This window comes from Callorhinus ursinus, unplaced genomic scaffold (assembly GCF_003265705.2).
Source record: "Callorhinus ursinus isolate GAN/ISIS: 27379988/994484 unplaced genomic scaffold, GSC_fseal_2.0 scaffold25, whole genome shotgun sequence".
NCBI lineage: Eukaryota > Metazoa > Chordata > Mammalia > Carnivora > Otariidae > Callorhinus > Callorhinus ursinus.
Window position 1 is genome coordinate 10,826,564 of NW_027397087.1, and position 23,233 is coordinate 10,849,796.

Here is a 23,233-nt window from a genome sequence, read left to right on the forward strand (position 1 = left end):
TTAGAAAAGACAAATCACTGTAGGTCCTTGAAACAAATAGCCCTCTAAAGCCAAAGACTTGGTAGGATCAAAGGAAAGCAAACCTGAACTCTTGAATTTTATTTTTTTAAAGATTTTATTTATTTATCTGAGATAGAGAATGAGTGGGGAGAGGACAGAGGGAGAGGGAGAAGCAGGCTCCGCCTTGAGCAGGGAGCCCAATGTAGGGTTGGATCCCAGGACCCTGGGATCATGACCTGAGCTGAAGGCAGATGCTTAACCCACTGAGCCACCCAAGTGCCCCCTGAACTCTTGAATTTTAGAGAAGAATTCTACTACAGAATCCAGTTGTTTCAGCCTTGAATTTTACGATTTCACTGAGGTTAATCAGAGATCACTTTTTTAAAGATTTTATTTATTTGAGAGAGAAAGCATGAGTGGGAGGGAGGGGCAGAGAAAGAGGGAGAAGCAGACTCCCCACTGAGCAGGGAGCGTAAGGGGACTTGATCCCAGGACCCTGAGATCATGACCTGAGCCAATCAGAAATTTTTAAGGAGGGGCACTTGGTGGCTCAGTTAGTTAGGTGCCCGCTCTGGGTTTCTGATCCAGTCATGATTTCAGGGTCAAGGGATGGAGCCCGGAGCTGGCTCTGTGCTCAGCAGGGAGTCTGCTTAAGGTTCTCTCCCTCTCCCTCTCCCTTTGCCCCTCCCCCACACTCACACACACTCACTCTCAAATAAAATCTTTTTTAAAAATCATTTTGAGGAGACTTAATGTTTATTTTCAAAAAAAAATTTCTCAATCCTATTTTTGATTTGATAGAACAAGGCACAATGTATGTTAGTCTGTTTAAATGTTATTATTTGTGATGACATTACCAAATAATTTTTTCTTTACTGTGAAATAAGTATTATTGCCATTTTACAGATGAAGAAATTATGGTTACAGACAGGTGAAATAACTTAGGGAGTCAGAAAGAATGGCGAGAGAACAAAGATGGGATTTAGAGACAAAATGACCAAGGTTTAAATATAGTACAGCCACCTACTAGCTTTGAGCAAGTTCCTTCATCCAAGCCTTTCATCTGTGAAATGAAGGTACTACCACCTACTTCTCAAATAGCTGATGTAAGGTATAAGCAAAACACCTAAACACCTCGCAGAAAGCATAGTAGAGTTGGCCATTCAAGAAACATCAGCTCTCCCACCCATCCACAATCTTACTTTCTTCAGCTGGTACAATGGATGTATAATGAATCCATATGCTGTTGTGAGTTTAGTGAGAAAATAGCACAGGCGGGGCACCTGGCAAGTACAGGGCTCAATACATTTGTTCTCTCCCCCAATATTCCCTCCCTTACCCTAGGTCCCACAGTTACTGAATGGCTGAGGCGCTATAGAACGGTTTCTGTACACAGGCATTTTACTTCTGGTAGTACCTCCTTTAACTGCAAAAACAAATTTAAGCTAGCTGCTTGGTCAGTTGTTATTTTAATGTGTTCCCAGTAAAATCAAATTCATTTCTGGGGCAGCTTTACTTTTCAGTAATCAGAAAAAAGTGATTAATATTTCTGACATGAAAATATGTATTTTTGGTACGTATTTCTACTGGCACTTCTGTAATATACATTCTTAATATTTTATAAACTATTATAACTCAAAAGATAGTTAAAAATCTATTACTTAGGATATTACATGTTTAAGGATTTAAATGATTCCATTTGATATACTGAGTTCAAAGATATTAGGTAGCCTTTTCATTTTTCCTATTTGCTCCCAAATAAAATAACAAAGTAGGGTAATAAATGTGGTAGATAAATGTAGATATTCATAAATGAAACAGATGTGTGAAAAATATGGACCAGATCTGCATTTATGAGGCAATGACCTTCAAAACTGGCAGGGAGCTGTTAACAATGTTCTTCACAGGGGAGCAATTATATTACAACCCTCCTATGTATACTTTCATTTCTCATGATCTACAAATACATTTGCATATCAGAAAGAATAAAAGAATAGTCTGGTAACTGTGGCAACCTTCATTGAGAGGATATAAGGCATTTTCCTTACCTTAATAATCACATTCTAAATGCCAGAGCAGTATAACTGGTGCAATATGAAAGACAAGACCAATACTTTGACAGAATTTCCTACAACTGAAATTTACTAAATGTGGTTATTATGGCTCTAACCCAGGGATACATTTCTGACTCTCTAATCTCCTAAGTGTTCTCTGATTATCTCAAGTACTGAAATCTTTCTAAAATATATACCTTACTTAAAGAAAAATATGGCAAACAGTACTTTAAGGAAAATGATTCCAAATTACCACCAAAAATTTTTAAAAATATACTGTACAGCAATTCCTAAAATGTTAGGAATATTGCTTTAACCTAGCAAGTAGCTCAAGTTTCTTTCCATACTGATTTAAAAGGCTCTGTCCAATGTTTGACAAATAAGCGCATGCACAAACACAAACACAAACACACACACTACAGAAATGTACAAGAGGGAGAAAGTTGCTAAGAAAAGCTCAATCTCTAAAAGCTCAAAAAAGCTATCTGCACAAAATATTAATTTCACATAAGATCCTTTTTTTTTTTAACCTTTCCTCACATTGGGTAAAAACAAAAGCAATCCACAGTAGTGATGCCAAAGACTGACAATATTACATAAACTTCAGAATTCCTGTTTTTTAATTTTCACTAAAGAATCACAATGCACTATCATTAACATGTCTAGACAGTGGACACTCACTACAGTATAGGCATGTTACACCAAGCTTATTTTTCTTATGTGGCCTAAATTTTTATAACACATTAAATTGTAATAATGTAAAATAAGACCAGCAGGAAAATAAACACAACCATAGCAAGATATAACAAGCATAAACCCAGGAAGTCCTGCTTGACTGAAAAATATTATTTTTCTCAATGGTAATAAAAATTACCCACAACTATAATACCAATCAACCAACTTCAGACGTTCCACCAACTGGGAAAAATAACTAGTTGTCTTATTGTGATACCTTAAAATCACAAGATTGCCACTAGCGGAGTGGTGATGTGAATTGCGTTTCATTTGTACTCTATACCTTGGCAAAAGTTAATGACCTGCCCCAGAAATTTTATTTCACCATATACCCCAAAGTATTTTTAGGACTCACAAAGTCTAAATCTCACACTGCCGTTGATATACTATCATGTAAATGCTTTAAATTTTAAAACGAAAGACTAAAAACTTTAAAAGCTATAGACAATGTATTCAAATGGTGAATATGTCAAGTCAATGCCTTCTCCTCCCCCACCGAAAAACAAAAAAGAACTGTACACGACACATAAAGATACAATAGAAACAAAAAGTAGCATGCCACTCATTCAGTAAGGAAATAATAACAGAACATCTATCATATTCAACTACAAAAATCCTTTCATTTGATGGCTAGCGTCTTTATGACTGCTTAATGTGTATTTAAGTGGCCTTAAAAAAGAGATTTTGTTCCCTTTCTCTGCCCTCCTGGATCTTTGGCAGCAGTCCGCACTTATACCCAGAGCTGGTTTGGGGAGTGGGAGAAAAGGGAAAGTGGAGAGAAGGCTGAAATGAGCACGGAGTCAGCAGAGGGCAGCCGCTCTCATCCACTACCCAGCGTCTTTCTCACACACCGCTGTTTTCCGCTATTGAGCATTGTCAGCAAAAAAATAAATGGGGGTGGGGGGACGGGAGACAAAGAGGGTAGGACCAGAGGCCGACAGTTTTTGTCTGCCACATCTGAGGCGAGAAGCCCCCTCTGGTTTCTTGCTGCAAAGGCAAGGGATCAGGTGAGACCCCTCCGGGTCCAACTCTATTTGCTTCTCCAGAAAGAGCAGTTTCCGGCAGCGAGCGCAGGATCCTTCGGGAGCTGAACTGAACACCGGAGCATTGTCAATGTTCCTATCTCTGACTTTACAGAGGAGGAGAGAGGACTGCGACTGCATTCCTGGGAAAGACTACTACTCCAGACGTGCCACACGGCAGTAGTGAAAAAACATAAGAGGTTGTAAAAATCCCTTCCAAAATACCAGGTTCTGAAGAAATGCTGCGAAGCATTAACGTATTGTTGGCGTTTTTTATAAGTCACCGATTCTTTCTCGCCACGGTCAACCCTCAAACCTCTGGTACTTGTTGCTAAATCTTTACCTCACGCCCCCCTCAAAACTGCCCAACACAATGAGATCTGGGGAGCGAAAGGCGGGAGGGGGGCCTAATCTCAGGAACCCAGAGGGCTGGTCTCCCTTCCATAGGCCACTCTGCATGGGCTGCGCGTTCACTTTTACCTTCTGAGAGCTCTGACTCACAAATGCCGGGGGGGGGAGGGGGGGGGCGGGTGATTATGACATACAGCATTATCTCCTAACCAAAGATAGATAAGAAACGCCGGCCAGCGGTCCTTGCCTGGCCAGAGAGCCAAAGCCTGCGCCCCCCGACGGGACGGCCGGGATAGGAGCCTCCCGCCCTGCCCGCCTCCCTCCGGACGCCCGCGGAAGATGCTCCCCACCCCGGCAGGCTCGAGGAGCCAGGATGGGGCGCCCTCACCCTGGGAGAGGGCAGGGAGCGAGCTGAGGGTCCGGGACGGAGGCACTCTCACCGCAGCTGCGCCGAGCGCCCGATACCCCGCCCCGGACCGGGTCTCGGGCGGAGGCGCTCTGCACCCGGGCCGGCCGCCGCAGCCAGGGACGGACAAAGCACTGGGGTCTGCAGCGACCCCGGGAGACGGCCGCGGGCCAAGTTAGCCAGACTCGGGGGCCGCGGGGGTCCCGCGGGCAGGGCGGCGCGGCACTGACCTGGATGGTGCAGGTGTACTCGCTGTCGTCCAGCAGCCGCACGGTGCAGCTGTACTCGCGCTCCAGGCTCCTGCTGCTGCCGCTCATCAACCTGCTCAGCATCTTCCCGCCCGCCCGCCCGCCGCCGGGAAAGACGCGGCGGCGCTGCGGACCCGGGACCAGGCGCCCCTCAGCCGGGCAGCTCCGCGCGGGCCCCGGGCACCTGCACCATCACCCCAGCCCGGTCGCGGCCGCTGCCTCCTGCTGGTCCAGCTCCTCCTTCTTCTCCTCCTCCTTCTCCGCCACCGCCTCCCCCCAGCCCAGAGCTAGCGCCCCGCTCTCTCTCCTCGGCGCCCTACTCCCCATGCCCAGCTCGTGGGGCGGGGCCTCGGCCGGAGAGGGGCCAATGGGGATCAGCGCGGCGGAACCGAGTGGCAGACGGTTGAGCCAGTAGAAATAGGGCACTGCGATGATGGACAGGTGATGAAAGCAATCACGGGAAAGCAGTCGTACAGAGCCTAGTGGGACCGGCCCTCTGGCGTCCCAAACGAGGGGCTCCTCTCCTCTCTGCGGTTCCTCTAGAAGCTGTTTCCCCTCCCCCGGGCCAGGTGTGGGCACCCGGCCAGATAAATGTCTGCTGCGTGGAATACGTTTAGACTCGGGCTTCAGGGGTCAAGTCCCACACTCTGCATCGCCGCGAGTCCCGCCCTCTCGGGAGCCGGGGCGGTGCGAGATAACAATCACCGCACCTGCAGAATGCAGGCACCTTCCGCTCGGGACCAGGCGGCTGCCCCCACCTGAGCTGTACCCCAAGTCGGCCCGACGGGCCTGTCTGCTCCAGCTCTCTTATTTCGGAGAACATCTGTTTTACAGGAGCTACTTAAGTAAAAGCTGTAGGATTCGCAAGGGTTTTTAAGCACCCGGGTTTAACCCCTAGGAAACCCTCCACTCTAACATCCTATGCCTCCCTTTTATTTTCAGAAGACAAAAGGAAGAGATTGAGGTGTGCTCCTTCAGCCGGTAGGGTGCAGAGGCAGTGATGGGTCCTTTCCTTGCTCCTTCAGAACTAGAATTACCATATCTTCAGACTTCCTCAACAAAACACCGGAGTATGTCAGGAGGTATATATCGCAAAGAAAAAAAAATTGTCTCTTGCCCTTCGTGACCCCACATTCTAAAGACCTCATGTTCTTTACGAAAACTTCACCAAGCATAATATTCTTCCTCAAAATTTTTTGATGGAAGGAAATGTTATATAAAAGAATCATATCAACACATTAATGCTGTAATAAGTGTATTAACTGAAAAATAATGAAATATGCATAATTTCGTATTTTCACTTATACTGGTCTTGTTTATAGGATAACAAACACATAACAAAAATGAAACCCTACATTAACTTAGAAAACATCTGACCTTTAAAGTAGGTCCCCGGGGCGGAGGGGGGGGGGGTCCTGGGCTGTCTCAGTCCATAGAACATGTGACCCTTGATGGGGGTGAGGGGGTCGTCAGCTTGAGCCCTACGTTGGGCTTAAAACCTACTTAAAAAAATAAAGTATGCTTCTTCCTTAGTGTCCTTGGATTCCAGTATTTCTCCCCAATTTTTTGCACGGGACCCTCCCCCTCTTCAGTAATCACCTCAGTAACCTGGATTGCTCTCCTTCTTAGTTGCAATCTCCTTTGTGGCATTCAGTAGTCATAAGAGGAGGTTTGACTTTTCAAGGTAATCCTGGAGGAGTTAAGAAACTAGAACAGTGAGTCAGATATTCTAGGCTTCAAACCAAATGTGAGTTCCTCTACTATGTAGCCCCAGTAGGCAGCCTGGGTGTGCAACATAGTAGGTATTCAATAAGTGTTTGTTACATGAAGTAAATTAGACAAATATTTTATAGTGTCTAAGTCCCAGAGAGATCTATGAAGAAACTAAGAATTTCAGGAAGGCCTTGGACACATGAAATTATTAATATGCCGAAGTGATATTCTACAAAGTTCAGCTTTGTTGTGTAGTTGGGAGAAGATAATGAAAGATTTCAGGCAAGCAGAACTTATGTTGAAGGCAAAAGTTGCTATTTGTTTACAGAATCCACAAGAGCAAGAAAAAGTGTCCAAGAAGCTAGAGGAAGCCCAGTAGTTTGACGGTAGGGAAATGTCTTTAACAGGTTATGCAAATAAGCAGCTGTTAGAATAAAAAGGCAAACACCATGAATCCAGAAAATCTCTAAGGAACTGAATGCAGTCTTTTTTTCAGAGTATGACCAGAGATGCAATCAACAGGGATGAGATTGTGGCTGTTATACCAACGTGTTAAGTAATATTCCAGTTCAACCTAAGAAAATCATGTCAAGGGTGCCTGGGTGGCTCAGTTGGTTAAGCGACTGCCTTCGGCTCAGGTCATGATCCTGTAGTCCCTGGATCGAATCCCGCATCGGGCTACCTGCTCAGCAGGGAGTCTGCTTCTCCCTCTGACCCTCCCCCCTCTCATGTGCTCTCTCTCAAATAAATAAATAAAATCTTAAAAAAAAGAAAAGAAAATCATGTCAACCTAGATGCTCACCACATTGAAAAACCAGTTAGATATTCACCCATGCTTATACATAGTATCCAGAAAGAGCTTCATACTCTCCTTTACTTGCTTAATCAGAACACTTTGTGAGGAAAACAGAGGATGGATGCATAATGGAAGAAAAGCACCTATCAGTTTCTGATTAAATGTACACCTATACGGAGATCAAGAGCAGAAGCCTGAGGGAAACTAAAAAGAAAAGACTCATATAAAATCAAACTGAGGAATATTTTGTTTTTCTTTGTTTTTCTCAAGTCTTTTGAGCAGGATGTCCAGTATAATAAGGCTTTGTTGAATAAAAGGCCTCATGTGCCCTTGTTAATCAGATATTCATGCTTTCATGAATTTTTTAGTATAAAGGAGGCCATATTTAAAACTCCAAACTACAATGACTGAGCTCCCACCTTCCAAATTATTAGGATATCAGCCCCCTTTAAAGTTTCTCTCCCTGGGGTGCCTGGGTGGCTCAGTCGGTTAAGTTGTGTAGTTGGGAGAAGATAATGAAAGATTTCAGGCAAGCAGAACTTGTAACTGAGCCTTCGGCTCAGGTTATGATCCCAGGGTCCCGGGATGGAGTCCCACATCAGGCTTTCTGCTCAGCCGGGAGCCTGCTTCTGCCTCTCCCTCTGCCCCACCCCCCACTTGTGATCTCTCTCTCTCTCTCTGTCAAATAAATAAAATCTTAAAAAAATAATAAAGTTTCTCTCCCTTCTTTCCTGTTGAGGAGTCCCTAGGGCAAATGCTATCACCAACATATGCCTGAAATAACTGAATTACTCCTGCCTCTACTTCCGATGTCCCATACCCTGATATTCTGGGACACTGATCTCTCTCCAGCCAATGCAACTTTCACCAATATCTTGGGACCTGGCAGGAAAAAGCATTGCCCTCTCTTCTCCAGGACATCACAAATGCAGGTTCTTCCCATCAAAGTCTCCTTACAGCACAACTAAGACCAGGGTTATATAACAATGTTAGAAAGGAAGAATAATCCAGAGTAACCTGCAGTTATGACATGGCTACTCTCAAAGCCCTCATGGGCTTTATTGTTGAGCTTGCAGCCAGGGTCCATGTGGTTGATGACAGCTTCCTTCTCCATCAAGAGTTCCCCCCACCATGCCTTGGGCATTTGGACTCAACCACAGAGAGAAGAAGCTCAGAGAAGAAAACAACTCTCCTTACCCAATTTAAAGTCCATTTTCAAAGTCCCATTTTCTGTCCAAGTTGCTGCCTTTCACTAGGATGACTAACCTGGGATTATCTACTCCTTTAGAGGAGACCCCACCTCCCATAGCCAGGGGTATGACCTTGACCTTTGACCCAACTGGGCCATTGCCTTAAGAGCATAACTGTCCAACATCAGCACATTTCTCACAAAGACTGAGTCATTCAGTCTTTACAGGTATGTCCAGGTAGAGCTTCACCAAAACCAGTCCAGCCCCTTTGCATAATTATTTCTCCAGTAAGTAGTAATGATCATGCCTGTCCTTGTTTGCCTATATCTTTTAGATCTCAGCTTTCGTACTCCCCAGAGCAAGGGCTCAAAGGAAGACATTCACATCTTCACAGAAACAATATATTGACACATATGTAGTCTTCATCTACAGAAAGAAAAGAAACAGTTTTCTCTTCTCTCATGCAGCAATGTCTGCGGAAGCAAAGCTCCAGCTCCACACACACACAGATTTGCATATCCAAATGGAGCACCCGGCTTCACAAACTAAAAGCATCTATACTCAAGTTATAGTTTTCCAAGAATAATAAACGTATACTTGCTTTAATAGGAGAGGTTAAACAATTTATGTAGTTTTTCCAAAGCAGTCTACCTCTGAAGAAATGTTCAAGTCTTTTTTTTTTTAATCAGGACAGAATTCACCTATGGTTTAACTGACAGCTTTTCCATCTTCTACCAACTCTTAGGATTTTCAGTTTAGCCCCATTATACTTAGAATAATTTTTTAATGTGTATTTTTATGTGGAAATATAAGTGCCTGTATTTTTTTATTCCAAACTACATTTATTGAGCATTTACTATGTGTTAGGCACATACTCTGTGTCAGCTTTCTAGAAAACATAAGACATAGCTGAAAGAATATGGGAAAATGAAATGTACAAACCAAGAAGTTCACAATCTAGGAGAGAGTTTTAGGTATATAAACAATTAGCTATCATACCATACATGGAGCATGAGCAAAGCACTACAAGAGAACAACAAATGGTAAATTATTTAAGCACGGGAGACAGCAAAGTCTTACAGAGAAAGCATTTGAGTTGGGTCCCTAGAAACGGACTAGTATGGTGATGGCTGCAGAGAGCAGAAGAGCAAGGTATGGGATGAGGAGTCACATTTTAAATAGAGGAAACAACATGTACAAAAGCATAGAAGCACAAATATGTATAGCATGTTTCAGAAATTGCAAGTACCCTTGGATGGATAGCATGTGGGATGCATTGGCTAGGAAAAAGTGGACTGAGGCCAGAACATCTAGGACCTTCCGTGCCATAGTTAGGAATTTGGACTCTGTTGTATAGACTGTGGGGGAGGGGGTGGCACTGCAGGATTTTAAGCAGAGAAATGACAGGATCAGATCTGTGTTTGGAACTAATCATTTTGATAGCAGTGTCAATGATTATATTACAGAAAGAGGAGATTATTTACTAGGGGGGAAAGGCATTCTGAAAACAATAGAATGTCCTTAACGAGGCATCAGAAGCATTTATAATAGGTCTCTCAGATATGGGTGACAGGCTTTATTATATTTTCCAATTACGGTTCATTTTCCTTGTATTTCCAGCTAGTCTTCAGCCATTGTTCTAGCAACAAAATGTATATGAAACAAAGCAAGTTAATTCATTTATTAAAAAAAAATTATTAATGGTCTACTATGTGCAAGTCCCCATGCCAGGTGCTGAGAGAATTCAAAGAAGAATAAAACACATTCCCAATCTTCACAGAATTTACAGTTCCATGAAAACTGCAAAATTACTTCAACAACATTAAGTATTCAGTTTATATAGATTAATATTCAACACACATTGGTTAAAATATATATATAAAAGAGAAAGGCAGCAAAGATAGAAGCAAAAGGAATATGGGCAAAGAAAGTATATAAATATGAAGAAATCAGAACAGCCCATTTTTCTTCATCAATAGTGTCAATTGACAACTTGCCCTACAAAATGAAATAATTAACATTACTGTACTTCCCCTCAAACTCTGACTCCAACTCCCAATTTTTGTGGCTTATATTATTTGTTTTATCAGGGTTTTATAATACTTATGGCTATTAGCAACCATATTTCTTCTAGTTGTTTAATTTCACTTCTATATTCAAATGGATTTAGTGCTTACCCCCTGTCCCTTTATCCTCCAGATTCACCATTTCTGGAGGTTCTATTTTTTATTTTTAAAGATTTATGCATTTATTTGAGAGAGAGAGAGAGAGAGAGCACAAGCAAGAGGGGCAGAGGAAGAGGGAGAGGGAATCTCAAGCAGACCAGGAACTCTACTCGGGGCTCTAGCTCATGATCCTGAGATGAGGACCTGAGCTGAAACCAAGGGTCCAACGTCTAACCGACTGTGCCACCCAAGCGCCCCCTGGAGGCCTTATTTTTATTCATTCATGTTCTGGTAGGTGAGATTTCTTGGCTATAGTAGTTTAAGGATGGCCAATGGTCACAATACCTTTGGTTTTTCTTTTCCATTTTTCTTCTCTCCTTTTTTTTTTACATACACTGTTTTTATTAGTTTCAGGTGTAAAATACAGTGATTCCACAGTTCCATACATCACTCAGTGCTCATCAGAACAAGTGCCCTCCTTCATCCCCATCACTATGTCACCCATCCTCCCACCTAACTCCCCTCGGGTAACCATCAGGTTGTTCTCCATAATTAAGAGTCTGTTTCTTGACTTCTCTCTCTCTCCCTTTGCTTGTTTGTCTTGTTTCTTAAATGCCACATGAGTGAAATCATATGGTATTTGTCTTCCTCTGACTGACTTATTTTGCTTAGCATTATACTCTCTAGCTCCACCATGTTGTTGCAAATGGCAAGATTTCATTCTTTCTTATGGCTGAGTAATATTCCATTGTGTGTGTGTGTGTGTGTGTGTGTGTGTGTGTGTGTGTACCATGTCTTCTTTATCCATTCATCAATCAATGGACACTTGGGATGCTTCCAAAATTTGGCTATTGTAAATAATGCTGCAGTAAATATGGGGTGCATATATCCCTTCATATTAGTATTTTTGTATTCTTCTGGTAAATACCCAGTAGTGTGATTACTGGATCATATGGTAATTCTATTTTTAACTTTTTGAGGAACCGCCATACTGTTTTCCAGAATGACTGCACCAGTTTGCATTCCCACCAACAGGGCATGAGCATTCCTTTTTCTCCACATCCTCGCCAACACCAGTTGTTTCTTGTGTTGTTGATTTTAGCCATTCTGACAGGTGTGAGGTGATGCCTCATTGTAGTTGTGATTTGTATTTCCCTGATGATCAGTGATATTGAATATCTTTTCATGTGTCTGTTGGCCATCTGTAAGTCTTCTTTGGAGAAATGTCTGTTCATGTCTTCTGCCCATTTTTTAATTGGATTATTTGGGGTTTTGGGGTGGAGGGTATTACTGAGTTCATTCTTATCTACCTGTTGCATTTATACTGAACAAATACTTGCATAGAAATGCTTCTTTTTTCACTTTCTTTCTCTCAGAATTTTATAGCCATCACTCCTTTGTCTTTTTTCCTAACATTTGCTGTGGGAAAATCTCAGATGAATCAAATGTTTCCCACATGTGTTTTTTTTTCTTTCAAGATACCTGAAGGGGGCACCTGGGTGGCTCAGCCGTTAGGTGTCTGCCTTCAGCTCAGGTAAATGATCCCGGGGTCCTGGGATCGAGCCCCACATATGGCTCCTTGCTCAACGGGAAGCCTGCTTCTCCCTCTCCCACTCCCCCTGCTTGTGTTCCCTCTCTCGCTGTGTCTCTCTCTGTCAAATAAATAAATAAAATCTTAAAAAAAAAAGATACCTGAAGGTTTTATATATTTAACCCTGAAGTTCAAGAACTTAATCAGAATATATCTCTATTTCAATTTTTCTAAATCAATTTTCCCTGGTATAAGATGGGTAGTTTTCTGAACAATAGCTCTTATTATCTTTGAATTTGTTGTGTTCTCTTCCTTCAGGATGCCAGTTAGCCCAATATTGGATCATATTTGACTATAGATTTCTTTTTTTTTAATTCTCAAATCTCTGTGGCCTTTCCCTCTTCATTCTTTGTGTCTGTCTCAAGTCTTTCCTCCATGCCATTAACCTGATTTTCAGCCAAGTCTATTTTGTTCCTTGCTGTTGAATCTACAACCCCAAGATGAAGAGTCGCATGCTCCACTGACTGAGCCAGCCAGATGCCCCTAAATTATTGTTGTTTTAATGTTTCATCCTGGATTTTTTTATTTATTGAATACTATTTCTTACTGAGTCTATAGCAGAAAACATTCATAACAAATATGCTTCTCGGGGTGCCTAGCTGGCTCAATCAGAAGAGCATGCAACTCTTGATCTTTGGGTAGTGACTTTGAGCCCCAGGTTAGGTGTAGAGATTACTGAAATAAATAAACTTTAAAGAATATTCTTCTCTTCTCTGGGTTGTGACAAACAATCTCTCCTTGACCAAACTTTAGTCAGGATCTTCTGAATCCCCTTCCCAATTAGTCCTGACTTTTGAACTTTTTTCCATCTTTTGGAATTTTGTTTGTCTCTGCATCACCCAGTTTTAGCAAGAATCTGTTAAGTTAGTTTAGCCAGAATCCCCCTAAACTCAATATCTGATCATCTTCAACATTTTACCTAATTCTTCATCTCCTACTATTCCCCAGATGATGTTTGATCACTTTGGCCCATCTTTAGCAAAAATCTTGTTAGGCTGGTTTAGCCAGAATCTCCCCTTATCACTGATGTTTCTTCTTAGTAATTTTTCATCCACTAACCACCCACCTCGTCCCCTCTGCTCCTTGATTATAAATTCCCACTTTTTCTTGTATTTGGAATTGAGCCTAGTTTTTATACTGAGGTCTCTTTTCCCTGAATAGTTTTTCTGAATAAAATCTGTTTTTAATCACTTTAACTACTGTCCAGCTCCAGTTTTTCCTTAATAGTTGTTTTCAACTGAACTAGATCCTTCATCTGTTTTTCAAAAATAATGTTTCTTTCTACCATGCTTGAAAGGTGGTCATGTCACCATAGTTCATCCAGTTCATGCTTAGCATGGACAGAACTTTCAGACTTTCACTTTGCTCTGATATATGCCAGTTTTTCTCCCCTCAGTTTAAGAGTTTGGAGTTGTTTTCTAACTTTCTCTAACATGAGGATGCAGGATAAGGGAAAGAAAAGAGGGACGTTAGGGCTGAGTGATGCTCTTATTAGCTCTACTCTCTTGTAAGATCCTGTTAAACAGCCTATCCCAGCCCAGTCTAACCAGTCATGGGTGGTAGAATCCTCCAGCATAACTTGTATCAGTTCGTTTGCTCAGCCTGTTTACCGGGGAAATGGAAAGCTCGGGGCGGGGGGTGGGGGGAACCTTATTGTCTCCACTGAGGTCCCATGTGGTATATGGAGGCTTCCATCTAAAACAATTTTCTTGGATCCCCTCATCTCTCCATGCTCCCCAGAGTTACTTATCTACACCCTCAGAATTCTTCACATATTAATGAAGGTATTAGCAAGAATACTCAGAAAGCTGTCAACTCCCCATCACACCCTTATTTCCTCTCAGTCTGCTTTGAGGAATAGGGGAAGGGTGACGAGCCATACCTACTGCACCAGAATATTCTGTTTCATTTGTTGGTCACATTTTTGGTAACATTTAATTTATGTGTAAGTTTTATCCTTTACCTTGTTACAGCTGTTGGTGAATTTTGGGCTTTGTCAATGAAATTTTGTTCTTGTTGTTCATTTCATTAGGTATTAGTGAAGAGAAAAACTGTGACCCTGCCTAATTCTTGTCTCCTTACTCAGAAGTTTGTCACCTAAGGTCAACTAGATTTGAAGTAGTTGTTAATCAAAGATATTTTCATAAAAACATTCAAATATAAGAGAAAGGAAGAATAAACATTCCACAGTGCACATGCTAATCATTCAGTAAATGTCTGCAGAATTAATTTAAAAGTTTCCCTGGACATCGTTCAGTTAATTAAAACTGCAAATCGTTATAACATCATTTCAATTTTTCCATTATAGTAATAAGGGAGTACTCACTATATGCCAGAGACTCAGCTGGGTACTTTACATGCATTGTCTAATTGAATCCTCACAAAACTATGGTGAGGTCGAGCTATTGCTACCATCCCCATTTTATAGACAAGGAACTTCCAGGGTAGTGAAACTAAACAATCTGTCATAAGCATTCAGCTACCAGGAGGCAAAACTTAGACATATATCTAGGTCTCTGGTCCCAAGACTATGCATTTAATAACTATATTACAGTCTTCTTTTTCAGGAAGTTAGTGAAAAGATTAGAATCAGAAGAACTGAATACAAGCTTTATATTCAACATCATATATTATATAGTCTTGGTAAGTCATTTGAACTCCGCTTCTAACTTGTAAACTGGAGATAATAATGTCTTCCCTGGCTGTCCTGAAAGTCCTAAGACTTTTATTTTAAAATAGCAGGTTGAATGCAGCATTTACCTCTGTTCTTGCTCCAAATCCACCCAAACAACAGTAAAGTGATCTTTTAAAAGCATAAACCTATGAGACCAAAGTGAATGGAGAGGAGCCATGGCAATAACATTGTGGAAACCAGAAAGCATAGGGGTGGGTGGGTAACAGTTGACTGACCAGACCCAAGAAAGTTGACTCCAAACCCAGCAAAGGGGAGAGCTGAGAGGCAATCTGATTTGCACATAGAACCCACAAAATATTTACAAATTGACATACCAGGTCCTTATGGAACCAGAACTGAAAACAGGATTGTTTGAAAGTCCATTTAAGTAGCAGTTCCCTTCCTCAACTCCGAGCAGCCAAGAGACTTCTTTTCTCCACTTTGTTGAGTAATTCCCTGGAGAGAGCAAAACAGAGTTTCTGAAGGGGGTTGGGGGGCGGCCACCAGAAATTTAAGAAATTTAAATAAAATACAGAGACCAAAACAAAAGAGAAACAGTCAGCTTTGAGGATGGAAAGACTATGCAGGAGAAAGAAAAATTTCAAAATGCAATTTATTAGTAAAGATTCTATAGAAATAGGAGACGATATGGCATCTCTTAAATAAGTACAGGATACCCCTTAGGGAGAAAAACATTCCAAGAATAATAACAAAAAAAGAGTACCTTTATAGGCATAAAATAAAACAAAAGAAATGAAAATTAAAAGGTAGTAGGAATAGGGAAAAAAGGTGGAGGGCAGGAAACTATCAAAGGCATAATTCAAGAACAATTTCTTTTTTTTTTTAAAGACTTTATTTATTTGAGAGAGAGAGAGCACATGAGAGGGGATAGGGTCAGAGGGAGAAGCAGACTTCTTGCTGAGCAGGGAGCCAGATGCAGGACTTGATCCTGGGACTCCAGGATCATGACCTGAGCCGAAGGCAGTCGTTTAACCAACTGAGCCACCCAGGCTCCCTCGAGAACAATTTCTATACTGTAGGACATGAATTTCCAAATTTAGAGGGCCTGCCAAGTGCCCAGCACAATAGATAGAAACAAAGCCACACCGGGACACACCACTGTGAAATTTCAGAACACTAGGAACAAAAATAAACGTCCAAAAAGGAAAAAAAGCTACAAACAAGCATTAGGATTACAGTGGACTTTCCAATAGCACCCTGGAATCAAGAAGATAGTAGGGCAACATCCACAAGTTCTGAGGAAAATGATTTCCAATATAGAATTCTGTATTCAAATCAATTGGGTAAAAAGATATTTTAGACACGCAAGATCTCAATAAATGTAATTCTTATGAACCTTTCCTCAGGAAGCTATTGGAGGATGGGCTCTTCCAAAATCTGGGACCAAACCAAGAAATAGGAACACATGATAGATTGCGTTATGTGTTAAAAATATTCCTTGCCCCTCTCTACCAGGCCTAGAATTTTACTTCCCATCCCACTGACATCAATCTTGGCCATTGATTTGCTTTGAACAATAAAATGTAAGAGAAAATGGTGACTATCATTGCTCTTTTCTTTCCCAAAACATTGGTATGGCCCAGATGAAGACTGCTCCTGGGTCCTGGGAAGAAGCCAACAGGGAGCAGAGGTGCAGCCAATCGACAGTAAATAGCTAATGAAAGTGAGAAATAAATCTTTTTTGTTTTAAGCCACTGAAATTTTGGAGTCATTGGGGCTCTGGCTGGCTCAGTCAGTAGAGCATGCAACTCTCGATCTCAGGGTTGTAGGTTCGAGCCCCACATTGGGTGTAGAGATTACTTAAAAATAAAATCTTAAAAAAGAAAAGAAGAGAAAAGAAAGGATATTTTAGAGTCATTATTGAAAAAGAAAGGAAAAAATTTCAAAAGTTCATACATATGATCTTGGAAATGGGATTTAACACAAGAGATATGTGCATCTAAAGCCTTGAAGGCAAGAAAGAAAGAAAGCTATCAGACCAATGGTAATATTTAATCCCAGAATCACAGCCATGAAGCAACTCTAGAGAAGACTCAAAGCCAAAATGGAGAAAATCAGAAGGCTTTCAAGTGTTTCAAAGAAGGTAAAAGTGATAGACGTAAGATAGTGTAAAGAAATATACTTCTGGGGGAGAACTTGGTTGGTTAGTGATAATTACATTAAAACAAAACAAGTGAAAAATAAAACTGAAGCGTTTAATAGCTCTAGGAAAAACAAAAGGAAAGGTAATAGTAGTATATAAGCATTTACACAGTCATAGTAATATAAGTATTCATTTGATTTAACCAACAGTACAATATAACTATATTGGAAGAATGGCCAGGAAACTACATACATGTGAGATTGGGGTAGGCTGGGGGTTGAAGTAGTTGAAAGATATATCTTTCATAGATAACACCCAATTTTTTTTAAATCAAGAAGTAGCAACATAGGCATATTATTTAGAGATACTGAGGCAAATACAAAAAGAAGCAGATAAAATAACTGAAAATTGTTGCCTCTGGGAAGGGAGATGAGAAAACTGGGGACTAGGAATCGCTGTTTTCTGAAATAGACTTTATAGAACTATTTGACTCCTAAACTATGTGCATGTTTAAAATAAAAATAAATATGAAAATAAAATGAAAACTAGGGGTGCCTGGCTGGCTCAGTCAGTAGAGCATGCAACTCTTGATCTCAGGGTTGTAAGTTCGAGCTCCACACTGGGCAGAGTTTACTTTAAAAAAAAAAAAAAGGAAACTAAACTTAAACATTGCAGCACAGGGGCAGCTTAAGGCTTAAAAACTCAAAAGATACAAAAAGAAAATTAATATAATAAACCAGTGCAACACACATTTATACAACAAATAAAGGAAGGGAGGGGGGGAGGGAGGGAGGGAGGGAGGAAGAAGAAAAAGAAGAGGGAATTTGAAGAACTTTGTAAACTGTAAAGCACTGGGAACACTTATAGTGAATGTGAACAAGTTAGAAGACTGTGTAGCATGGAAGCAGGAGAACATAAGGGGTGAAAGCATGACTAGGTTCAGAGAGCCCATGGTTCAAATTCTGATTCTACTACATACTAGCTGTATGACCTTAGGAATATCGCTAAGCCTCAGATTCCTCATTTGTAATACAAGGATAATAATAGTCTCTCTCCCCTAGGCTTGATGTGAGAATGAAAAGAGATCAACACTTCCACGAAGGAAACATCGGGAACGTTTTAGCTAATACCAACCTCTTCTGTTCTCTCGTCTTCTCTGTGGACTGATGGACAAGACATGGATGACTAAAAGGCAATCAATAGAAGGGAAAATTGGAAGCAAAAAGCTGAGATGATACCCAAACTGGAGAACCAGCCTCTGAATAATTGAAAACTGCATTGTGGTTGCTTCAGCAGCAGTAATTGGCAAGCCAACTGCCTAAGAGCTACAGCTGTTTCTTGCTTTCCTCTGTTCCTTTCTTGTTTCTTTCCCTCCTTCCCTCCTAACCATTGTCATTATCATCATCTTTTAATGCACACTGAGCATCTCATTGATTCAGCAAATGTTAGTTGAATGCTAAATGCACTTATTTTAATCTCTGATTCCCTTGTGCTCAGCTTATCTACCTACATAATTTAAGCAACAGGTTAAGTTTGTAGATATGGAAAGGAATTTTTTTTTCTGCAACAAGAAGTTGTTACGATTGATAAAAGGTAAGGAGGCTTATTAATCCAAGAGCAACAAGGATATTTGACCAGCGTCCAACTCTCCCAGAAGATAATTTTCCTCTGCAAGTAGCATAATTCTGAATCCAAAAGCCATTCTACTTCCCTAATCTGGTAATCATGAAACAAGATTTTTCAAATTAGACTTTTATGTCATGCTGTATAAACCTAGTTCTTCCTGGCACACTAGGACGCAGGTTTTTTAAGGACATGGTGGGTGGGGGAACTTCCAGACTCTTAGAGTTTATTGCCAGGAGAAATCTAGGAGTTCTATACAGAGTTCTATATGGAGTTCTATACAGAATATAGTCATTTTTATTATTTTTTTCTACCCATCACTCAGAGATGCAGCTAGGGCTAACATAAAGTATCCTTAAGGACCACCATTCCTTCACTGAGAGAATGCCCAGAAGTTACATGGTGCTTCTTGTGACTCAAAGGATAGAAGACAAAAGAAACTGCCAAAAAAACTGCCTGACTCATAGACATCCTGGTGTTTTGTTCTCCCTCCCTCTCCTTTATTCTTATCCATATAGGTGGGCCTTTGGGAGCTCAAGATTCCACCCAACCCATCCCTATAACCATCCTGGCATCCAGTGTAATTGGCCATTCTGGTTCCAGTCTCACGCCATAGCTCTGAAACAGAGCTCTGCCCAGTTTCTGGTTTCTGTGTTCCTTTCTGGTTCCTTTAGTTGGTTCCCTTGTCTTCATACACTGCAAAATCACAGTCCCCCTGAGAAAGGGTCTAATACGCTCTTACCAATCCTTCATTCCAGATGAGGCTTTATGCAAAGAGCAGGCTGTTTAGATCTGTAAATATTCCCTCTCCTGGATTTCTCAGCACTGTGCTGTCTACCTTAGAAAAACTGACTCCAAATTATTCCTCCTTCTTCTGCTTCCCCAGACTACCCTCCCTTTCCTATTTCCATGATATGTATCAGTGAGGCAGGATTTCCGCCCAGGACCTGCAGCTGGGTCCACCTTGTACCTCTCCTGAGCCAGTGTACCTTTTCTACTTGTAGTTAACTAGAACATGCTGGCCCTCTCCTAAGACAAGACAATCATCCAACCAACCTACTGGGAAGAATATGATTCTCATAAGGAAGTAAGAAGTCTGAACTTTGAGATCAAGGCAGTTTGTACATGCATGACTCTATAGCTCTCCATACCCATACTTTGGCATGTTAGAAACAGACCTGTGTCTATTTCCCTACTTTTGAGTCACTAATTGGGTTTCAAAGAATATGGCACTAATTGGAATAATTAGTTCTGTTGGCTGAACTTTCCAAAAATATAACATTTTGCTTTCTGCAGGCATAATAATGGCTAATGACACTTACTATATGCTAGGCACTATATTAAGTGCTTTCTATAAGCCAACCCATTTAATCCTCACAACTACCCAATGAAGTAGGTACTCTTATTTTTTTAATTTATTTTTAATTCCAGTATAATTAACATACAGTGTTATATTAGTTTATGGTATACAATATAGTGATCCAACAATTCTATACATTACTCTATACATTACTATACATTACTCAGTGCTTATCACAGTAAGTGTACTCTTAATCCCCATCACCTGTTTCACCCTTCTCTCTGCCCATCTCCCTTCTGGCAACCACCAGTTTGTTCCCTATATCTATAGAGTCTGTTTTTTGTTTGTTTTTCTTTTATTTGTTTTGTTTCTTAAATTCCACATATGAATGAAATCGTATGGCATTTGTCTTTCTCTGACTTATTTTACTTAGCATTATACCCTCTAGATCCATCCATGTTGTTGTAAATGGCAAGATTTCATTCTTTTTTATGACTGAGTAATATTCCATTGTGTATATATTGCATCTTCTTTATCCATTCATCTATGGATGGACACTTGGGTGGCTTCCATATCTTGGTTACTGTAAATAATGCTGCAGTAAACACAGGGGTGCATATGTCTTTCCAAATTAGTGTTTCTGTTTCCTTTGAGTAAATACCCAGTAGTGGAATTACTGGATCATACTATTATTATCCGTACTTCACAAATGAGAAAATTAAAGCACAGAAAGGTTGAAATGCCTACCAAAGGTCACACAGGTAATAAAACTAGGTGTTAAACACAAGCAATCCTAGAAGACCACTATGTTATATTGCCTTTGCAAAACTAAAACAAATAATGGCAGCGGGGAGGGTGTCTTTAGCTCCTCCTTTAAAATGGACATTATAGTTCTTAAAATAAGGAAAGTCTGGACTGATTATTCTCAATAAATCAAGAACTCCTAGTACATTTGGCTCTATCCTCATAATACATTTGCTAATATAAACAGGAAAGCAGCCAATTACTAGTAAAGTGTGTTTTGTATTTATTAAACAATACTATAAAATTCTGATGAAAACCCCTATTGTAATTCAGACTTGAGGGTTTTTTTGTTGGTGTTCAGAAACTGGTCCAGCTGTTCCTCCAGCTGCCTGGTTATTCGACAGGAACAAAATCAGTTCAAATTCTAAATTTTGAAAAGGACAATGCATTTCCTTTTGTCTTCATAAGACACCTACATTTAAATTACAATGCCAAAGCAACCAAGCGCTGTGTGAGCAAATTTACATAATTGGTGTCAGGGGTCTAAAGCAGAAGCAAAGGGGGCTAGAAATTGATGGAACTGATAGAGCTGATTATTCTATCCATCTTAGTGTCTTTTTAAGCCCTTTTATAACGGAGACATTAAATTGCTGTGCATATCTCCTTTAAGTCTAGCTATATTATTAGGGCATAATTAGGTTAAAGAAAGAAAATGCAACCATAAGGTTTTGCATGCTTATATCTATGCCTTTTTGTTTAGAACTTGTATGGCAAAACATGTGCCCGTTGCTGCAAAGATTCATGCCATTCAGCATTTCTTTGTGACCCATTTACTCACAAAGCCTGCTGCATCTGTTGTACTAAACAGCCAGTTCAACCACCGGAAGGCTAATCTGGATAATTCAAGCAAAATTTTAAGAAGCCACACATCTGCAGTAAATGTGGCCTATGTCCTTCATAGATTTTAGTATTCTTTGTGGAGAAGAACACTGTCTTAATCAGGAAAAATTGCTTGCAAGCAACAGAAATCCACTTAAACTAGCTCAAGCACAAGGGGGGTGATGCTTATTAAAAAGATATAGGAGTATCTTGTGGAACCAAAGGTGGCAGGACAGCTAGATCTTGACATGGGACTTCAGGTGCCAAGGGACTTGACACGGAACTTGAAAGTCAGGACCTAAGGGTATTCTCTTCATCTCCTCTAGGTTCAATAATATCCTTTTTTTTTTTTTAATTCTGAAGATTAGCTTTCTCTGATTCAGCATCCGCTTGATAGAAAATGGCAATCTAGCCCCAGTTCTTCGTCACCTACTAGATCCAGTGCTCAAAACAAACCAACTGGAGACTCTGTATCCCAACTCCAAATATCCAGGCAGAGAGAATGCAATGGGCTCAATTTAGATCACGTATCTACCTCTTGTCCAATCAGCTGTGACTAGGAGAGCAACATCACACAGATACTGAGTTGCTCTGTCCCCTTTAGTAAGTGAGGCCATAGGCATTTTGAAAAGGGTTCATTACAACACATTGTTGTTCTCTGGGATTAGATGGTGATGAATTAGAGATGAGTTATCATTTAAACCTTCTTGGATCCACATTTTATCCATCTCAGCATCTCAAATCCACCCTTGTCTTTACTCATAACTTAGACACTTGATTTTCCCATTTCTGCATCTGCCACAATCATGAACAAAGTGTTGGCAAGCTGGTTGTGAGCATGTGTCAAGTTGTACAACTGATGCTAACTCTCTCCTTCTTATGGAGATTTTCCTGGAAATTTTATTTTCCTGCTTCAAGAAATTTCACAAGTAATGCCTGCAATTATCTCCACCCTTGTCCTCAAGAGAGGTGCTCAGTTATCAAAAATAACATCGGGAGGGGCACCTGGGTGGCTCAGTCGGTTAAGCATCTGACTTTTGATTTTAGTTCAGGTCGTGATCTCAGGGTCGTGGAATCCAGCACCACGTTGGGCTCCCCGCTCAGGGCAGAGTTTGCTTGTCCCTCTCCCTCTGCTCCTCCCTCCCCACCCCTCTCTCTCTCAAATAAATAAGTAAAATCTTTTTTAAAAAATAACATCAGGGGTGCCTGGGTGGCTCTGTTGGTTAAGCATCTGCCTTTGGCTCAGGTCATGATCTCAGGGTCGTGGGATCGATTCCCGCATCGGGCTCCTTGCTCAGCAGGGAGCCTGCTTCTCCCTCTGCCTGCCGCTCCCCCTGCTTGTGCTCTCTCTCTCTCTCTCTCTGATAAATAAACAAATAAATAAATCTTTTTTGAAAAATAACATCAGGAAAGCCAAGGTACACCTTTTCATTAAAACCTTCAAATAAATGAGACCAATGTAAATGCCATCCACTGTGAAAATGTATAAAAGAAAAACACAAAGTGATATCCTTGTTAATTAACACATTATAATTTTGACTTCCTAGCTGGAAATGAGTCACTTCATTAAAATACAGCCATATCATTGTCAATTCCAAGTGACATTTCAGGAAAGAAGTGATGATCCATGTAATGACC

The 23,233-nt window shown here is 40.8% G+C and overlaps 1 protein-coding gene across 11 annotated transcripts in view; it reads right to left on the reverse strand.

Moving 5' to 3' along the window:
• Positions 1-5,112, reverse strand: part of FRMD5 (FERM domain containing 5) — a 304,534-nt gene extending 299,422 nt beyond the window's left edge. For 3 of the 11 annotated variants that reach the window (XM_025884556.2, XM_025884560.2, XM_073876919.1), the window contains exon 1: positions 4,799-5,107. In XM_025884556.2, coding sequence (XP_025740341.1) covers positions 4,799-4,900 — 102 coding nt within the window. In that variant the 5' untranslated portion in view covers positions 4,901-5,107. Of the gene's footprint in view, positions 1-4,798 lie in introns of all 11 variants that reach the window. The other 8 variants (XM_073876922.1, XM_073876920.1, XM_073876921.1 and 5 more) reach the window with 5 other exon arrangements.
• Between the last annotated feature and the right edge of the window lie 18,121 nt (positions 5,113-23,233).